Here is a 19264-nt window from a genome sequence, read left to right on the forward strand (position 1 = left end):
CCTGTATATATGGACACAGCACAGTACTACTACTCCTATCCTGTATATATGGATACAGCACAATACTACTAATCCTATCCTGTATATATGGGCACAGCACAGTACTACTACCCCTATCCTGTATATATGAGCACAGCACAGTAATACTACTCATATACTGTATATATGGATACAGCACAGTACTACTAATCCTATCCTGTATATATGGATACAGCACAGTACTACTACTCCTTTCCTGTATATATGGACACAGCACAGTACTACTAATCCTATCCTGTATACAAGGGTACAGCACAGTACTACTACTCCTATGCTGTATATATGGGCACAACACAGTGCTACTACTCCTATCCTGTATATATGGATACAGCACAGTACTGCTACTCCTATCCTGTATACATGAGTACAGCACAGTACTACTACTCCTATCCTGTGTGTATGAGCACAAACCAGTGCGACTACTCCTATCCTGTATGTATGCATACAGTACAGTGCTACTACTCATTTCCTGTATATTTGGGCACAGCACAGTACTACTACTCCTATCCTGTATAAATTGGCACAACCCAATACCACTACTATCCTGTATATATGGATACAGCACAATACTACTACTCCCATCCTGAATACATGGGTACAGCACATTACTACAAATCATATCCTGTGTATATGAGCATAGCACAGTACTACTACTCCTATCTTGTATATGTAGACACAGTACAGTACTAATACTCCTATTCTGTATAAATGGGCACAGCACAGTACTACAACTCCTATCCTGTATATTTGGGCACAACACAGAACAAATACTTCTATCCTGTATTAATGGGCACAGCACAGTATTACTACTCCTATCCTGTATATATAGGCAGAGCAAAGTATAACTACTTCTATTGCATATGGTTTCAGGGTATTAGGCTCTCTACTTTCAGATGGTTGGTCTTGGTTGGGAGTAGGCAGTATGGCCCCTCCGGTCTGACAGTAGACATCCAAAAATAATGGGACTAATTGCTCAGGAGCAGTGGGGACTAGAGAGAAACTTCCAACTAGAATGGGTTTCCTTTTTTGAAATGGAATGGGGGCCCAACCTTGTAGCCTGTATTATTGTAAATGGCCCTGAAGACATTGGTAGGTTGCAATGATGTGTCAGGGGGTACCAATGGGTGACAGGTCTTGGCATCATTAAAAAGCAGATTTGCAGAGATTCATGAGCCTTGACCGGTAATTGTTTGGTGTGGGTGGTTGAATCGGTGGGGATGTCATGAATGTCAATGGGCGGATGACTCCGCGTGGATGGGCAGTCGTTATCTTTCTATAGAACAGCCACTTATTTGTATTCCACCGGATTCGTTTAGCAAATTAGTTTTTTCATGACATCCATAATTTATTCCCCCCCTAATATCGTCTTATCCTAAGCATCACATGAAACATAAAGTCAATTCAATCAGCAGGTTACTTAGAAGCCCATCTCCACCTTACGCAAAGCACAGTCCTTAGGGACGACCCCTTAATGATTTTCGAAACCTTCAAGTTCACGTAGGGCAATTGTGCTTCAGACTCATCCAAGGTGAAATTATAAATTCCATTGGTCAGCGATCCGGTTTGGATGATCGGCTTCTCGTCTTTTGATGTAATTGGAGAGATGAGTAAGCGCCTCATTATGATAAAGTCAATTTACACCTAATTAATTGTACCATCAAATGCCAGCGAGCATCTATGTCATCGGGTGAAGAACTTTCTGTGATCTCACATTACTTTCAAGGAAAATTCCAGCCTGAGTCAGATGGCACGTAACCTATGGGTGGTAAATGCTGAATTGGTGGGGGTCTGGCATAAGAACTGATAGTGGGCACCAGAATGAGGGATCCTGCTGCCCCATTTCTTTTCGAGGGTTTAACTAGAGTGCACCTGTTTGCTCCATTAAAAGACAGTGGGGCAGATTTACTTACCCGGTCCAGTCGCAGTCCAGCGGCGTGTTCTCCAACTCTGATTCGGGTTCTGCCGGGATTCACTAAGGTCGTGCGCCTGATATCCACTAGGTGTCGCTGCTGTGCTGAAGGACTAAGAAGGACTAAAGAAGTCCGAAACGCGTCAGACTTGCTATGCCATGAGACGTCTCAAATGTTTTAAAGAATTTTTTCTAATAAAAGTGGAGTTTAATTATGGATTAACGACAAACTTTTTTCTACTCCGATGCTGGACTAAACTTTCCTATTGTTATGTGCTGAAGTCCGCCAGAGTTCACCTCCTCCGCCTCGGTGTATGTGAGTGCTATTCTTGTGACAGAAATTCTTTTTTAAATTCTGCGGTTTTACCTGATCCGGCGCCGATGCGCCACAATCCGATCGCGTGCACCAAAATCCTGGGACAATTCGGCGCAAATCGGAAAAATTCGGGAGACCAGATGGAAATGCGTGATTCGGACCCTTAGTAAATGAGCCCCAGTATGCACAGAGCAGTGTCAATGGTGGACCCACACTACATTTAAATGCCTCAAGCTGCAGTCTTGCAGCAGAGGGGACCAGGTATCCTTACTTACGTTGAACCCCCATAAATTTAGCATTTATCACCTATCCAGGCCTGGAAGAAATTCCTACTCCTTATGGAGATTACCTCTTAGATTACCTGCATATGATGTGTGCAGGTAAATGGGACACAAACAATGATTTTCCATGTTTGCTCATCTGCCTGTGGCACACTGTGACAGATCACTACCAAATCAAATATACTGCATACTACAATACTGTTGTAAGAGCAATCAGACAACCTAGGGTTAAAGTACCCAAGAGCAGTGATGGCAAACCTTTTAGATGCCGAGTGCCCAAACTACAATTAAAACCCACATATTTTTCGCAAAGTGCCGATTCGACAATTGAAGCAGTAACTTATTACTCCCTGCTCTGTCACATGTTTAAATTGTATAGGCACCTGAGGACAACAATACAGTAGAAAGATGAGAAGAAGTTTGGATTATGATTGTAGCTTTCTTCTTGGGTCCTGGGCAGTCTGGGACTGCAAGAGGCCTTGAGTCCTGCCTGGTGAACCCTGCCCTGGGGTGATGGGGCAGGTGCCCAGAGAGAGGTCTTTGAGTGCCACCTTGGGCACCCGTGCCATAGGTTCGCCACCACTGCCCTAGAGGGTCTAAAGTTACATTAAATAATTTTTTAGAAAATGTAAACAAAAAATAGCCGCTTTTCCCTAGAACTGATAAAAAAATTAAATAAAAATGTCATAAACATGTACAGTCGCAAGCCAAAAGTTCCCATCTATCAAAATATAAAAATAGCTATTCTCAGCAGTGAACTCCGTAAAGGAAAACATCGGTCAAATTTCAGAACCAACACTTATTTTTGCCATTTTCACAACGTTTAATAAAAAGTGATCAAAAGTTCGTACAGTCCTCAAATTGTTTATAGAAAACAAGCCCCCATGCAGCTCTGTACGCGGAAAAAATAAAAAAAGTCATGAATTTTTTAAGTTAGGGAACAAAAAAATGAAAATGGCAAAAGGAGATTGGTGGAAGGGGTTCCCACTTCAGCAATGTGTGACGTGTGATAGTATCATAAAGGGGGGGAATCAATTCCTTCCTGACCTACATCCATGGCCTCTCTGCTAGCCAAACCAGAGCCCTATACTGCACTCATGAGATATAAAACCATTGAAACAGCTCTGTCTGCATTCGGTTTGCTATTATCCCATGTCATGTTACTAGGCTTCCTGAAAATCAAACACTGATGTAGAGGGAGCTGCCTTATTTCTGGTAGCACTGAGGCATAGTTTTCCTTTCTCCACCCTGTAAAACTTATTTACATATTCCTTACCCAGAATCCCATCTTATCTGCATATACCTCACCTATCCAGCTATCCAGGGACAGAGGCATTTTCCACTGATAAGACATATCACAACGTTTTTGAAGCTCTTTTGTTAATCTTCAAGTACTTCATCATCGCAGAAATGAATTGCCACTTATAATGACGGTTTTCATTAACAGCTGAAATATTACTGAGAATTAGGACAATTGTCTGTCATAGCAGGTGGTCTCTGTCTCCGAACTGCAAAGACTTTGCTATGTACAGGGGTTGGTTGGCAAGTTTAAGAGAAGGGGGTAAGTACAAGAATAAGAGCCTATGATAATATTACCGCCATATTGTTATACATCAAACACAACGATGAAAATGACAATAGTACTGAAAGTGATCTGTGCAATCAACTCCAGTGGGGGGTGCATTTACTTGTGCGCTAGTTTTCTAGCATACAAACCCTGAATAGGTGCAATTCCCAGTCGTGGGCTTGGAGGGCGTGAAGGGAGGTGTGCCTCGGGGTGGGCCGGTGCGGCGCAGGAAACGCCAGAACCGCGTTGGCTACTGCGCTACCTGGCATCATAACCTTGCGCCAGATTTATGAGCGGACTAATAGATCCTTCGGATGCCGAGAGTGGTGTTCACATTATACGCTGCTACACCATGCACCATGATAAATCCCCCAGTGTGCAGTGTTTGTTGCTGGGACACTTGGCTAACATTACACGGTCACATCAATAATTTAGCCTAATTTCTTGGCACCTCCAGTCATATTCCAGCCAAATTACTCTAATGCCCTTCCCACAGGCGCATGGCGGCTTCTCCCACGTCCCAGGATACATTACACAGATTAATGAGATTCCTTCCGCCATTCCACAGACAGTCAGACAGGAAACAAATAACGGGAAGTATTTGCCATTCGAGCTCTTAATAATAAAATCTGTCCGCTCCGTCCTCTCGGCTGCTGGGTCTGTTTTGTGTCAGATGGGAGGGGTGGGGGCGAAAAATCCTTTTATACTTTGCTATTTAATAAATCTTCATTGAAAAGTCAACATAAAACAAAATCATGCGCTCGGAGGGGATTCGGGAAAATCCATGTATTGACTTTGTTTTCTTATGAAAGTGACAGAAATGTGTAATTACCATTGAGCGCCCTTTTCTCTGTGATTCCAAAAAATTATATTAGTAAAAGTAGATTAAACGGGAAACCTTTTTAACTCCTCCCCCATCTCGTCATTCCACTGATTCCGGAGCACTTGGAGCATTTTTTCTGTAGCCCCCACCGTTCCTGAGCAATCAGTGCCACAAGTTTCAACACTCAATATGATAATTATGCTCTCTGTTGGCAAGGGGGCAGACCTGGACTTGAGTAGGGATTCTGGCCCCACCCACCTGACAGTAAAGAGGCTGAAACTAATGTTATGGATTATTCAGGACTGTGTGTCAGAATCAGTAGAAGGACAACTAATTAAGAATGCAGATAGTTGGAGATATATTTTTGTCAACAAGGGGCTGCAGCATATTTAATTAGTTTATCCACAGGATAGGAGATAACTGACTGCAGGGACCCCCACCGATCACAAGAATGGTAGTTTCCTTCACTAGTGAATGGAGCTGTGCTCAGCAGTTTTCAATATTCGCATTGCATTGAATAGAGCTTAAGGATGCATAGTCCACCAGCTGCACCATAATAATAATTCCTTTATTTATATAGCGCACACAGATACCGCAGCGCTGCACAGAGTTTGCCAAATTGGTCCCTGTTCCCAATGGGGTTTATAATCTAATCAACCTACCAGTATGTTTTGGAGTGTGGGAGGAAACCGGAGGACCTGGAGGAAGCCCAAACAAACACGGAGAGAACATACAAACTCTTTCAATTAGAGAGAATAGGACTCTTGTTCTCTTGATTGAGGGTCTCAGTGGTCGGATCGCCTATGTCCATTTCCCTATACAGGCGGTCCCCTACTTAAAAACACCCGACTTACAGATGACCCCTAGTAAGAAACGGGCATTTGGATTTTGGTAATTTACTGTACTTTAGCCCAAGGCTACAATGATCAGCTGTAACAGTTATCACAGGCGTTTGCAATTAAGATTTATTGTTAATCTTAGTTCCTATAACAACCCAACATTTTAAAAATCCAATAGTCATAGAGACCTAAAAATGTTTTGCCTTGAGCTACTATTATAAAATATACAGTTCAGACTTACATACAAATTCAATTCAACTTAAGAACAAACCTGCAGAACCTATCTTGTACATAACCCGGGGACTACCTGTATACTTGTCAGGATCCATCATTTAATCTTTATGTGGAATTATCTTTACCCTCGTTATGTACATTTGCAGGTCAAGGCCTTGAGTTGATCAGATCTTTGCTGATCCTCCAGATTGGGAATCAATGACTGTTCTGATTTACTTCAAATCTCATAGCTGTCAAATCGATTCCATCATCTCTATAGATGAGCAAATCTATAAAAAATTTCTTTCCTCGATTGACTTCTTCAGTGTGTGAATCTCTCCGGTCGGCCGCAAATCCTCAATCTGTCAAATGGATTTTAGCATCTCTAATTAAATCTTTTGGTGAGTGATGATGCTGGTGAGAGGGTTTTCCAAACTTGACCAACATGGTAGAGCACTGTTATATTAGAACACAATGCTAGTGAAATTGTGTCTTTTGTAACAAGTTGGGTTTAAAAAAAAAAAAAAAACACTCAAAAATACCTGACTTTTTACCTGCTCTGATTAAACAACATCTTGATTTAATTCTTTTTCTCAATACTGTACTTTGCTATCAATCCCATGATCCCTAAGGACAGCATCACATGACAAACTATAGACAGTAACACCCTATCCTGCTTTATGACTGTATTATAACCCAACCCTCTTATGACTGTATTATAACCCAACCGACTTACACATGACCCCTAGTTAAAGACGGACCCTTCTGCCCCTGTGATCTCTGGTGAAGCTCTCTGAAACCTTTACTTTACTCCTAGACTGCAATGATCAGCTGTAAGGTGTCTGTAATGAAGTTTTATGGATAATCCTTGGTCCCATTATGGCAAAAAATGTTGAAACTACAATTGTCACTGGGGCCAAAATTTTTTTTTGTCTGGATCTACAATTATAAAATATACAGTTTTGACTCACATACAAATTCAACTTAAAAACAAACCTATGGAACCTATCTTATACATATTCCGGGGACTGCCTGTACTTTGCTATCAATCCCATGATCCCCAAGGACAGCATCACGTGATCAACTATAGACTGTAACATCCGACTCTGCTTAAGGACTGTATTATAACCCAACCCTCTATATTCTCCTAATAATCTTAATATTCTCCCCGACTTAAGGACACCCGACTTACAAAAGACCCCTAGTTACAGACGGACCCCTATGCCCACTGTGACCTCTTGTGAAGCTCTCTAGATGCTTTATTTTACTCCCAGGCTGCAGTGATCAGCTGTAAGGAGTCTGTAATGAAGGTTTATTGATAATCCTTGGTCCCATTATGGCAAAAACTGTTGAAACTCCAATTGTCACTGGGGCAAAAAAACTTTTTTGGCTGGATCTACAAATCTAAAATATACAGTTTTGACTCACATACAAATTCAACTTAAGAACAAACCTATGGAACCTATCTTATACATATTCCGGGGACTGCCTGTACTTTGCTATCAATCCCATGATCCCTAAGGACAGCATCACTTGAGCCACTATAGACTGTAATATCCTATCCTGTTTAAGGACTGCATTATAACCCACCCCTCTATATTCTCCTAATAAACTTAATATTCTCCCCGACTTAAGGCCACCCGACTTACAAAAGACCCCTAGTTACAGACGGACCCCTCTGCCCACTGTGACCTCTGGTGAAGCTCTCTGGATGTTACTATAATCCCAGGCTGCAATGATCAGCTGTAAGGTGTCTGTAATGAAGTTTTATTGATAGTCCTTGTACCCATGACAGCATAAAATTTGGAAAATCCAATTGTCACTGGGACAAAAAAAAATTTGTCTGGATCTATAATTATAAAATATACCTATTCCGACTTGCATACAAATTCAACTTAAGAACAAACCTAAAGAACCTGTGTACGTGACCCGGGGACTGCCTGTAGTATACAGTAATGGAAGTTGCACTGACATCTCTTTGATTTGCATTTTTCTCTTTCACTATGTGTTGCTATCAATCCCATGACGCCTAAGGAAAGCACCACATGAGCAACTATAGACTGTAACATCGTTTACTGCTTGAGGACTGTATTATCATGCACAACTTTATAATCACCTAATAAAATTAGAAGATAAGTAGAATACAATCAGGGAAGTTGCCCAGATATTTTCTTGATCAACATATTTTTCGTTCTCTATTCTGTGCTATCAATCCCATGATGCCTTTTCTGCTTGGAAGACAAAGTTATCATTTATTCTCCTAATAAATTTAGAAGATAAGTAGTATACAATTGGGGAAGTTTCCCTCACATGTCCTTGATTTACATATTGAATTATCTCTGGATTCTGCTATTATTCCCATGATGCCTAAGAACAGCATCACATTGGAATCAGGAGAAGCATCTTCTCTGCCTGATTGAAGGACTGTATTATGATCTTGGAATATGGTATTCAATCAGGGAAGTTGCATTGACATCTACCTCATTCATATATTAATATTTATCTATGCTCTGCTATCAATCCCATGATGCCTAAGGACATCATCACATGGGCAGCGAGAAACAGCACCTTCTCTGCCTGCTTGGAGGACTGCATTATCATCAACCTTCTATATTCTCCTAATACATTAAGATTAGTAGTATACAATCTGCTTTGACATCTCTTTCTTTGATGTATAGAATAAGGGAACCTGTCTCATCATTAGCAGTAATTGTGACAGGAATTTGGGGATCCCCCCTATAGAGAACCTGCATGGTATATTCCGTGCAGTGTCATGACCCTTAGATGGTCACCATCTGGAGTGAATAAAAGACTTCACTCAGAAGTTCATCACGAAACATGATGAGCCACAATAATGTTAGAGCATAATAAAAGTGCAGGGTATACAATACTTTTATTTTCTTGCAGCTTAGCTACCTGTTTGCGTTGATCATTACATCTTGATTTACATATATCTCTTTCTCTATGCTCTGCTATCAATCTCATGATGCCTCAGTACAGCACCACATGGGCAGCTAGTTGCAGCACATTCTCTGGTGAAATTATCCTCCCCTCTAATGGAATGCACTGGCATCTCCTTTATTATAATTGAGGGACCGGAGCCTCTGTCATCATCAGCATGGACGGTGATAGGACTTTGTGTTTCCCCTGTGGAGAGCCAGTGGTACTGTTCTTGCAATGTTTTCGGGATCCCAATCTGGTTATATAGAAGAGACATGAATGTATGGTCCTCTCAATGAACTTCTACTTTAATAAAAGGGTATCTCTACATGGGTCTTTCTAAATCAGACAACCCCTTTAAGACATCTCCTTATAACTAAGATCCATAAAATATATATATTCTAATAGAATGTGATGGATACTATATAATGATAAGTGTAACATACAAAAGAATGGGTTTTGACATAAAAGTACTATGTATAATGAGATGTAGGTCAAGAAATATTCAGGCTAAGCCTTGGGGTGGTAGGAACATCTGCTAGTGCTTCCCTGCTGGTATCTTCTCCATACAGCAGGATCATTATGGCCAGCGCATCCCTAATGTGCGGAATGTAATATCCCGGGAGCGGTGTGTCACTAACCCAGATCCTCCATATATGTCATATGACATATCACAGAGACGGCAGAGGCTGTGATCACACTCTGCTACATGTTACTGTCTTTAGAAGATATGAGTGGAATATTATGCAGGCGTTTGGAGTGTCTGTAGAATATAAGTAGGGGTGCACCATCCATGAGGCAAGTTGAGCCTCTTGCCTCAGGCGGCACCACCTGAAGCGAGATGGGGGGGCAGCGAAAAATAGTGTCTCTTCACATCCAATGTCAGTATGGTGCATGGAGAACCCACTTGCCTGATATATTACTTCTGGATGGGATTGAGGTTGTGCTTGCCTTAATATGAGGCGCTCGCTCCCTGAATATGAGTCCCACCACAAGTAAAACCAGCATTGTGTACGGAACTCTATTAGCTTTCCAGACTTATATGTGCTCAGTGTTTTGTAACTTTGGAGAACTTTCACTTCTTTGGGAAAATTAGCTTCTCAGTTCACAAGGAGCACATCCACATCTGTTGGGGCTCACATTGGGGCTCATTTACTAAGTGTTGTGCCCTGCACTTTTGTCGGACCGCGCACGTTCTTCATGGCTTAAATGGCTTACACGGGTATTTAAGAAGTGTCTGCAATTGTGGCGCACGCCACCCTTTTGTGGCGTAGCTGCGCTGGCCTCCATGCGACACAAATTAGGGGGCGTGCCCTCGGACGGTCCGACCGTTTCAGACCGAGCGCCATATTTAACTTTCAAATTGTGTCGCACGCCCTTTGTTCAAGCTGCACCACGAAAAAAGATGGTAAACTCTGTCGGACCAGTGCGGGGAAGCGACAGATTCGTGATTTCTGGCGCACGGTCTTAGTGAATTGCGGCACATAGCATTATAGAGGGACAATGCACTTTTATTGAACTCCAGTGACTTTGTAAGTAAATGTGCCCCATTGTCTTATTTTGTCCAAATTATTGACATCCCCAGTAGTAACATCCCCATCCTTTTGCAGGTGGTGCTGCCTGAGGCAAGAGGCTCAACTTGCCTTAATTTTCGTGGCCTGCTCTATGTACCTATATGTATACGTCTAAGGGATGATATCACTATGCAAAATAACATTTATCCATATATATCTTTTTCTGCCTCTATCATCTAGGCTGTCACAGCTTATAAATATGATACCTTCATTATACCTTCGACTGATCCTGTTATAAAATAAAATTTTTAAAAATTATTTTTTTTTCATTTGAAGCTGAATTCAGCGCACGCAGAACAATGCAGACCCAGGAAAACAGATTGCATTTCATCTTGGGGGTCCCAGTGGCTGACAATGTGCAGACATGATCAGATATACATTTTTTATGATATGTGCACAGCGGTATTTATAATGTTGAACAATAGAAAATAATATTACCTGCATCCCGCTAGATGGGCCTGAGATTAGATTTTCCTGGAATATTAAGGTATAATACTTTCTTCATAGATTCCATGTGGAATAATGCGGAGGAGTAATTCCCTTATATTGTTAGGGAGAAGAAGAATGTTCATTCTGCCTGTCCATGTAGTTTGCAGAGGTAATAAAAAACACATAAAAAATGGGTTATGCCGACAATTACAATTTTTAAAATAAGCTCAGAATGATATAAAGTAGTAAAAAATAATCTACAAATGCTGCTTTTAGCGCAATTCCATTAATAAAATTACTTCCTGGAAACAGGAAGTGAACACTCAGCCAATCAGTGGTGATCCACCCGTCGATTGGCTGAGCAATGATTTCCTGTATGTTAGGAGGGGACAGGAAGGGGACTAGGAATTGCTAGCAGCAGGGAACTGGTAAAATGTGTTGCTTATTTTTACCCATGGATCCAGAATCCTGATGGAACTTCTTATGCAGGTGTGAACTTAGTCACATAAGGCCTTTTTTGACCTTCAGTGGTCAATTAATGACCTTCAGTTGTTTTTATTAAGAGCCGATTCACATTAGGTCTTCACTTATTTCCTTCAGTTATTGAACAACACAAACACACAAAAAAACAAAAAGCAGATGTAAGAACAACATGACCCCACCAGGGCCTGATTGCAGTGAGAAGGGGGGGCAGGTGTATTCCCAGGGACTGGAGTGGCTTGTAGTGAAACCTAGTGCTAGAATATGGTTCTTGGACCATGGGAAACAGCCTCATCCACGCCAGCAGGGAGATGCAAGAAGAGGGGGTATGTGTGTGATAAAGGATCCCTGGGAAGATGGTGAAAGGGAGGTCCATGATCTTATTGGCAGGACAGGGATCACAGTTGGAGACAGAAATCTTGAACAGTAATTCACAGTCTTTCAATAAATGGGACACGACAGTCCAAGACAGCAGCAGGTAGCAGTCCTTCCTGCAGGCACATACAAGGCAGTGTACATACAATGGTGATTGAACTTGGAAAGTACCTCAACTCGAGTCCAGACGTCAGAGGACTGGCTAGTAGGAGCCAGATTGGCTTTGCTGCTTTGGGAGCAAGGTGTAGTGATGTGTCGTTCGCGAACGAGCAAGCTGTAAGAGCCGGCTCTTGTTTGTGAACGACGTGAGCCGGTTCATCTTAGTTAGCCGAAGGCTCACTTAACCCCACCCCTAACCAGCTTACCACACCCCCTTTAACCAGATAAAATTGGGTTAAAAGTGGAGTGGCGTGGGGTGATTGACTGGCCCGCTGCTCCCTAGGTGGGAGTCTCCATAGTATTAGCACACAGAGATGCAGATTTAGCACAGAGGCAACCAACCCTCTGAAGGAAACAGCAGAAAGACTAAACAGGAAGATCTAGAAATCCAGACAGAGAATTAAGTTATAAACCTTCTCTTCTGGGGATTTCCAGGGCACCAACCAATCACCAGCCTGGGATTCTGAAGAAAAGATAACAAAGGTTGCAATATACCATCAACATCACATCTTAACCCTTCAATATATTGTACTGCAGGTGCTAATACTATATTCTGGCAGAAGGTGGCAGCAAATGATATTGAAAAGGTGTAAAATCAGGGGAACTCCAGTCTCAAGGAGAAAGGACACCTAAAGGTGACATGAGAGAGCTGGCCAGACCCTCTCCAGCCAACCAGAAGACTATCTGGAGCTAACTTTAGTAATGACCTGTCCACCGGGACATTACACAAGCTTTTCCATTATGCTTTATCACTGTAGGGATTGCACATGTTCTGTGCGTTCAACCACTCCTTGTTTTGGCTCACAATAGCTGAAGGAAACGGCTGGAGACCTAATAGACCCTAATATTGGCTCTTGCTGACAGATACCTTGTCTCTACAGGTATACGCTGCGGTACTGAAATACCCATTTCTACCTCGCCCTATGGAAGCCCTATGCGATTAGGACTATAAAGACAAGGATAGTAGGGGAAATTTGTGTCAAGTCCCTTTTCCCCAAGTCAAAGAACAAGTTTTCAGTTTTAAATGCTCTCCATAATATATTAGCATTGTTTGTGACTGGGGGAGGGTATTTTATATTTTATAACTTTATATAATGTATTTTTCATATGATCCTTCACTCTTTCATATCTATCCGACATGTTGCCTTGCAGCTAGACTAGGCTCTAACTATGACAATCAATAAAACCCTGGATTAGACACAGACGGGCTCACTGATGACTCTCCCGGTGGGCCTGGAGATAGATGGGCCCCCAAACCCATACATTATTGGTGCATACAGGTATTTAGCATACAGCTGCTGGTCCCCAATCTACAATTATCACGCTGATCCCTGATACCTGCTGCTGTGTGGTCGTGTATTACTGGCTCACTGAGATAAGAGGGTGCAAACTCAAGGCAAAAGCCTGTCATAGTATCATAGTATATAAGGCTGGAAGGAGACGCAAGTCCATCAAATCCAACCTTTAAGAACTAAATAAATGTTTTATCCCCATAACCCGTGATATTTTTGCTCTCCAGAAAGTCATCCAGGCCTCTCTTGAACATGTACATAGAGTCGGCCATAACAACCTCCTGCGGCAGAGAGTTCCATAGTCTCACTGCTCTTACAGTAAAGAACCTTTGTCTATGGTGATGGTAGAATCGCCTCTCCTCTAGGTGTAGAGGATGCCCCCTGTCTATGGTGATGGTAGAACCACCTCTCCTCTAGGTGTAGAGGATGACCCCTGTCTATGGTGATGGTAAAATCGCCTCTCCTCTAAGCGTAGAGGATGCCCCCTTGTCCTGGTCACAGGCCGAGGTATAAAAAGATCTTTGGAGAGATCCTTGTACTGTCCGTTCAGGTATTTGTACATTGTAATGAGGTCTCCCCTCAGTCGTCTTTTTTCTAAACTGAATAATCCCAAATTTTTTAATCTGTCATTGTATTCTAGTTCCCCCATTCCCCTAATAATCCTGGTTGCTCTCCTCTGCACCCGCTCCAGCTCTACTATATCCTTTTTATACACTGGTGCCCAAAACTGTACACAATATTCCATGTGTGGTCTGACCAGGGATTTATATAAGGGCAAAACTATGTCTTTATCATGAGTATCTATTCCTCTCTTGATACATCCCATTATTTTATTTGCTTTAGCAGCAGCCGCCTGGCTCTGGACACTAAAATTAAGTTTACCATCCACCAATACCCCCAAGTCCTTTTCAGCTTCAGTTTTACTAAGTAATTGACCGTTTAGAACATAATTATACTTTTTGTTTCCATGGCCCAAGTGCATAACTTTACATTTATCTACATTAAACCTCATCAACCATTTATCTGCCCATCCCTCAAGCTTCCACAAATCCCTCTGTAATGCGAAACTATCGACCTCAGTATTTATTACTTTACACAGCTTAGTATCATCTGCAAATATTGAAACTTGACTGTGTAAACCCACTACCAGGTCATTAATAAAAATATTAAAAAGTAGTGGCCCCAATACTGACCCCTGTGGCACTCCACTGGTAACATCAACCCAATCTGAGAATGTGCCATTAATGACCACCCTCTGTTTTCTATCACTAAGCCAATTACTTACCCAAATACACAGATTTTCTCCTATTCCCAGCAGTCTCATTTTATATACCAACCTTTTATGTGGCACGGTGTCAAATGCCTTTGAAAAGTCCAGATATACAACATCCACAGCGTCCCCCAGATCCAGTCTTGAACTTACCTCCTCGTAGAAACCAATCAGATTAGTCTGACAGGACCGATCTCTCATAAACCCATGCTGACGCTGGGTTATAAGGTTGTGCACAGTGAGATACTCCAGGATAGCATCTCTAATAAACCCCTCAAATATTTTCCCCACCACAGCAGTTAGACTCACAGGTCTGTAGTTTCCAGGATCGCTTTTTGATCCCTTTTTGTATATTGGTACCATATTTGCTATGCGCCAGTCCTTTGGAACATAACCAGTCCTCAGTGAATCTTCAAATATTAAAAATAACGGTTTGTCTATCACCGTACATAATTCATGCAGAACCCGGGGGTGTATGCCATCTGGCCCAGGTGATTTATCTATCTTAGTGGTTGCGAGGCGGCGCCGTACCTCTTCCTGGTACGTTGGGTAGTCACGGGGCTTCCAAGACCATAACAGTTCAAGTCAAGGACTAGGAAGTATGCTACTACTCATAGAACCTTTGGAAATTAGCAAATAGATGTAGGGTAATACTTGCATGTAGCTATACGGTGGGCCCCCTGAGTGGATGTAATAGTGACCCCAGTGACACTGCCCTTTGCCCTCCGGGGAAAGCATGAAAGATTCCTCTTTGATTCTACCATAGGGATTTCCTGTGACATGATTATACCTTGGTTGAGTGAATACATTGTACAATAAAGGACCCTAACTCCAAGTGCTTAGGTGTCAGGGGAATATTTAGGTTTACCAGTACACTCACTAATGTAGCTGCATACTTACATAATGGGTAAAATGGTAAATAATGCAAAAAAATGTAAATTATGGAAAGGTAATAAACTATGGATGGGACATCAATATCAATGAGCTGAAAAAGAAGCCCTTTAAGGCCTATAAATAAATTCTTCCATGTCCCTGTGGAAGTTCCTTTGTTATAAATATACATGTATACAATTATGGGTATAGGGAGTCCTGAGGCATCATCTGGATCATGGAAATATGGCAGCAGTCGGGCAGGGGCGCAAAACATCAACAAAAAAAGAAAATCTACATACCCTGCTCTGTAATGGCACTGCCCAGTCCAGTAATCAGATTGGGTTTCTTCAGATAAAATTATTCTGGGGGCCCACCCTTCATCATCCCATAGGAAACAGGCCTAACTAGCCTCTAAATTAGGGTTTCCTGATGTATCTCCAGGTCCAGTATTAGGTTAGTGACCGGGCCCACCTGGGGATCTTCTGGTACTCTTGTGGGCATATCTGACTCTGCACCAATCTTCCATTCTTCAGCTCAGTTGGAAGTGCCACCAGTTAGAGGACCTTCTTCAGCCAAACAGAGTCCTCCTCAGACCATGGGACATCACCTTCTGTTACATTACAAGTGATGTCCTGTGGTCCAAAGAGTCTACTGATTGGCTGAAGCTCATCTCAATCCTCAACTCTTCCAGCCGGGCTTTCAATCCTTATAACCAGAAGACCGATAAGACACAGGGGGTCATTTACTAAGGGCCCGATTTGCGTTTTCCCGACGTGTTACCCGAATATTTCCGTTCTGCGCCGATTTCCCCTGAATTGCCCTGGGATTTTGTCGCACACGATCGGATTGTGGCGCATTGGCGCTGGCATGCACGCGACGGAAATCGGGGGGCGTGGCTGAACGAAAACCCGGCGGATTCGGAAAAAAAAAAAAATGTCGCGGAGCTTGCACTTATCTTCACTCAGCCCGGCTCGGTGTATTCCAGTGCGTTCCGGAGAACTTCAGCGCAGCAGCTGGTGGACATCGGAGGAACTGCCTTAATAAATCCCGGCCAGACCCGAATCCAGCGCAGAGAACGCGCCGCTGGATCGCGAATGGACCGGGTAAGTAAATCTGCCCCACAGAGTCAAGTCTTTACTGAAATCTTGAGGATATACCATTATTGTAAAAAGGGGTCTGGCGAAGGCTTTGGTGTAACACATAGCAGGTGACACAAGGTTCTTCTTCATGACTGTCATAGCATTTATGTAGGTAGACTAATAGTGGGTCAACCAATCCCCAGGTAACCAATTAATGTTTCTTTTCTTTCGTAGCCTTGCAGCTTCCAAAGAGGTTGGTGCATCTGCCCGCACTTCTGCCAAACTGATGTCTCCCTCTGATTTCCTGGATAAGTTAATGGGGAAGATTTCGGGTTATGATGCCAGAATTCGACCAAACTTTAAAGGTAACTCTTCTCTTGTAGCTTGATCAACTATGGGCATGGATTAAGGAGATGCTTGCGTAGAGGACAAGTGAGGTCCTACAATTGTGATCCATAGCAAGTAGAGGTCACACCCAGTGCTGGTCGCTGAGAGGATAACTTTACAATGATGTATCAGTCTGCATTATGTGCTTTTACACCAAGTAAATTCTCCTTCTCACAACAGGTCCTCCAGTGAACGTCAGCTGCAACATCTTCATCAACAGCTTTGGCTCCATTGCAGAAACCACTATGGTAAACCATGACTTATTGTCTATAAATGGATGATACCTATATATATATCATGTGAACCCATTGGACAGATCTAATGGTTAATGTTTACAAGACTTTAGGGGAAATATGCAGTTAAGTTTTCCAGGATGGAGAACTCTAAACTTCCCGACCCAAGACCTTAGGGGGGCGGCATGAAACAGGAATCATGAAACTCCATAGATGGGATTCCAAGCATTCATCTACCCATAAGTTCATGCAAGTGTTTCCCGGCCATAGGATGAGTGTTAAGATTGTTGGGGGTAGCACCACCGATCACAAGAACAGGGGTCCTGTGCCCTACTGAATCTATTTGAGAAATGATGGAGGTGGTTGAGTAGTGTAAATTGTGATATCCATTGATTGATGCTCCATTCAAATAACAAACTTATGAGACCTGTTTTTGTGATCACGGGGGCTAATGTCAGACTGAGGTTACTTGGGGCCACCAGATAAAATTATTCTGAGGGTTCATCCTCATCAACGCTTAGGAAATAGAAACGAGTAGCCTCTGTATCTCTGGAGCCCAGTAGTAGGTTAGAGCCGGGGGCAACCGGATCCTAGTAGCCTCCAAATTGGGTTGTCCCTGGTACTCACAAGTGAGTTAATACATTGGCCCATTGAATGATCCTCTGGTACTGGTGGGTCCGGCCAACACTAATTGGCCGTCCCATTGGTCAGCCCCCAGTCAAGAGACTGTCCTGTGGATAGGAGCTAGGTTTTTGCTGTGTGCCAACCATTGTATAGCAAGTGGTAACATGGACAACCATAGACAGACTTATAGTTATAGGCCGAAATGACATTATGGGGTTTTCAGGAATAATATATTTCAGTGGTGGGACAAGCAATGTGGCCTCTTTACTCCCTATCAAGCACAGCCCTGTACATTTGAATAGGACAGAGCTGCACACAGACCATTTGAACGTCTGTGCCAGACCCCCCAACTTTAATGTATGGGAAAATCACACATTATGGGCCCCCTAAGCCTCTTGGGAAACCTCTGCACTCCCTCAAGTTACGGCCCTGCTGCCCTTTTATGTGGCATGTATCTGGTATTGCATTTTAGTCTCGTCTGGGATTGTAGCAGCAATACCAGACACCTCCTATTGTAATGGGGGGCGCTATTTCTGGGGAAAACAAATAGTGATACAATCTGTATCTACTATGTTGAATTATTCCTACTAATGTATGTACCATATTTCTCGGACTATAAGGCGCACAAAAAATCCTTTGATTCTCTCAGAAATCAAAGGTGCGCCTTATAGTCCAGTGCGCCGTAGGCCGGGCCTACCTACCAAGGCGGGCCGCGACCCGATCGCATCGTCGTTTCTATGGAAACGCCTGCGATCAGGCACAAGCCGCCGGTGTTTTGCATTAAATTAACGCAAAATACCGGCGGCTCGTTCCCGATCGCAGGCCGCCCCGGTAGGCGAGGCTTTGTCTGCGTTTGCGTTTTCAAACGCAGACAAAGCGGTGCGTGTGGCACCAGCCTTATATATGAACCGTACTTACAGACAACAGCTGCCTTGAACTGTGCACAGGTCTGCCACCTGCTGGTTATTCATCCTTATAATCAGGTGCGCCTTATAATCCGGTGCGCCTTATATATGAACCTAGAGGTTTTAGCAGGCATTTACTGATGGTGTGCCTTATAATCCGGTGCGCCTTATAGTCTGAAAAATACGGTAATAGAGAGGTGGAAAAAAGAATGCAACAAAGCTACAAAGCTAATAGCCTCAGGGAGATAAAGACGTGGATGTGGATTTTTTTGGATGTCTTTTTGGATGTTTTTTATGAAGTCTATGAACAAAGTCCTAGGATGTTCATGGTTTACCTGTGCCAGCGGACACGCTGAATTCTGATCATTGTAGTGTATCTTCTTCAGATCTACGTCACATCCACATATGGTATTGCCAGATTTCTGCTAACATAGCAGCCTCCTGAATGATGCGTCTCTCCTCCCTCCTGGCTATCTGGTGTGAGGAGCTCAGTGGAGCGGCAGGACTCTCCCTCGCACAGATAACTGGTCTCATGGGCTGCGGAGACACTTCATTACGGTGCTATCACGCACTGCGCTCTGGAAATGCCGATTGATTGAGGTAGTGAATCTAACTCGCCGTCGACCAGCAGTCCCATGTAAGATAAGACCTGAGAGT

The 19264-nt window shown here is 42.9% G+C and overlaps 1 protein-coding gene across 2 annotated transcripts in view; it reads left to right on the forward strand.

Moving 5' to 3' along the window:
* GLRA1 (glycine receptor alpha 1) overlaps positions 1-19264 on the forward strand; it is a 93641-nt gene that overhangs the window by 41053 nt on the left and 33324 nt on the right. For both annotated transcript variants that reach the window (XM_072145541.1, XM_072145542.1), the window contains exons 2-3: positions 16693-16823; positions 17026-17093. In XM_072145541.1, the coding sequence (XP_072001642.1) occupies positions 16693-16823; positions 17026-17093 (199 nt within the window). The remainder of the gene's footprint in view (positions 1-16692; positions 16824-17025; positions 17094-19264) is intronic.

Source organism: Engystomops pustulosus, chromosome 4 (genome assembly GCF_040894005.1).
Source record: "Engystomops pustulosus chromosome 4, aEngPut4.maternal, whole genome shotgun sequence".
NCBI classification, from domain to species: Eukaryota; Metazoa; Chordata; class Amphibia; order Anura; family Leptodactylidae; genus Engystomops; species Engystomops pustulosus.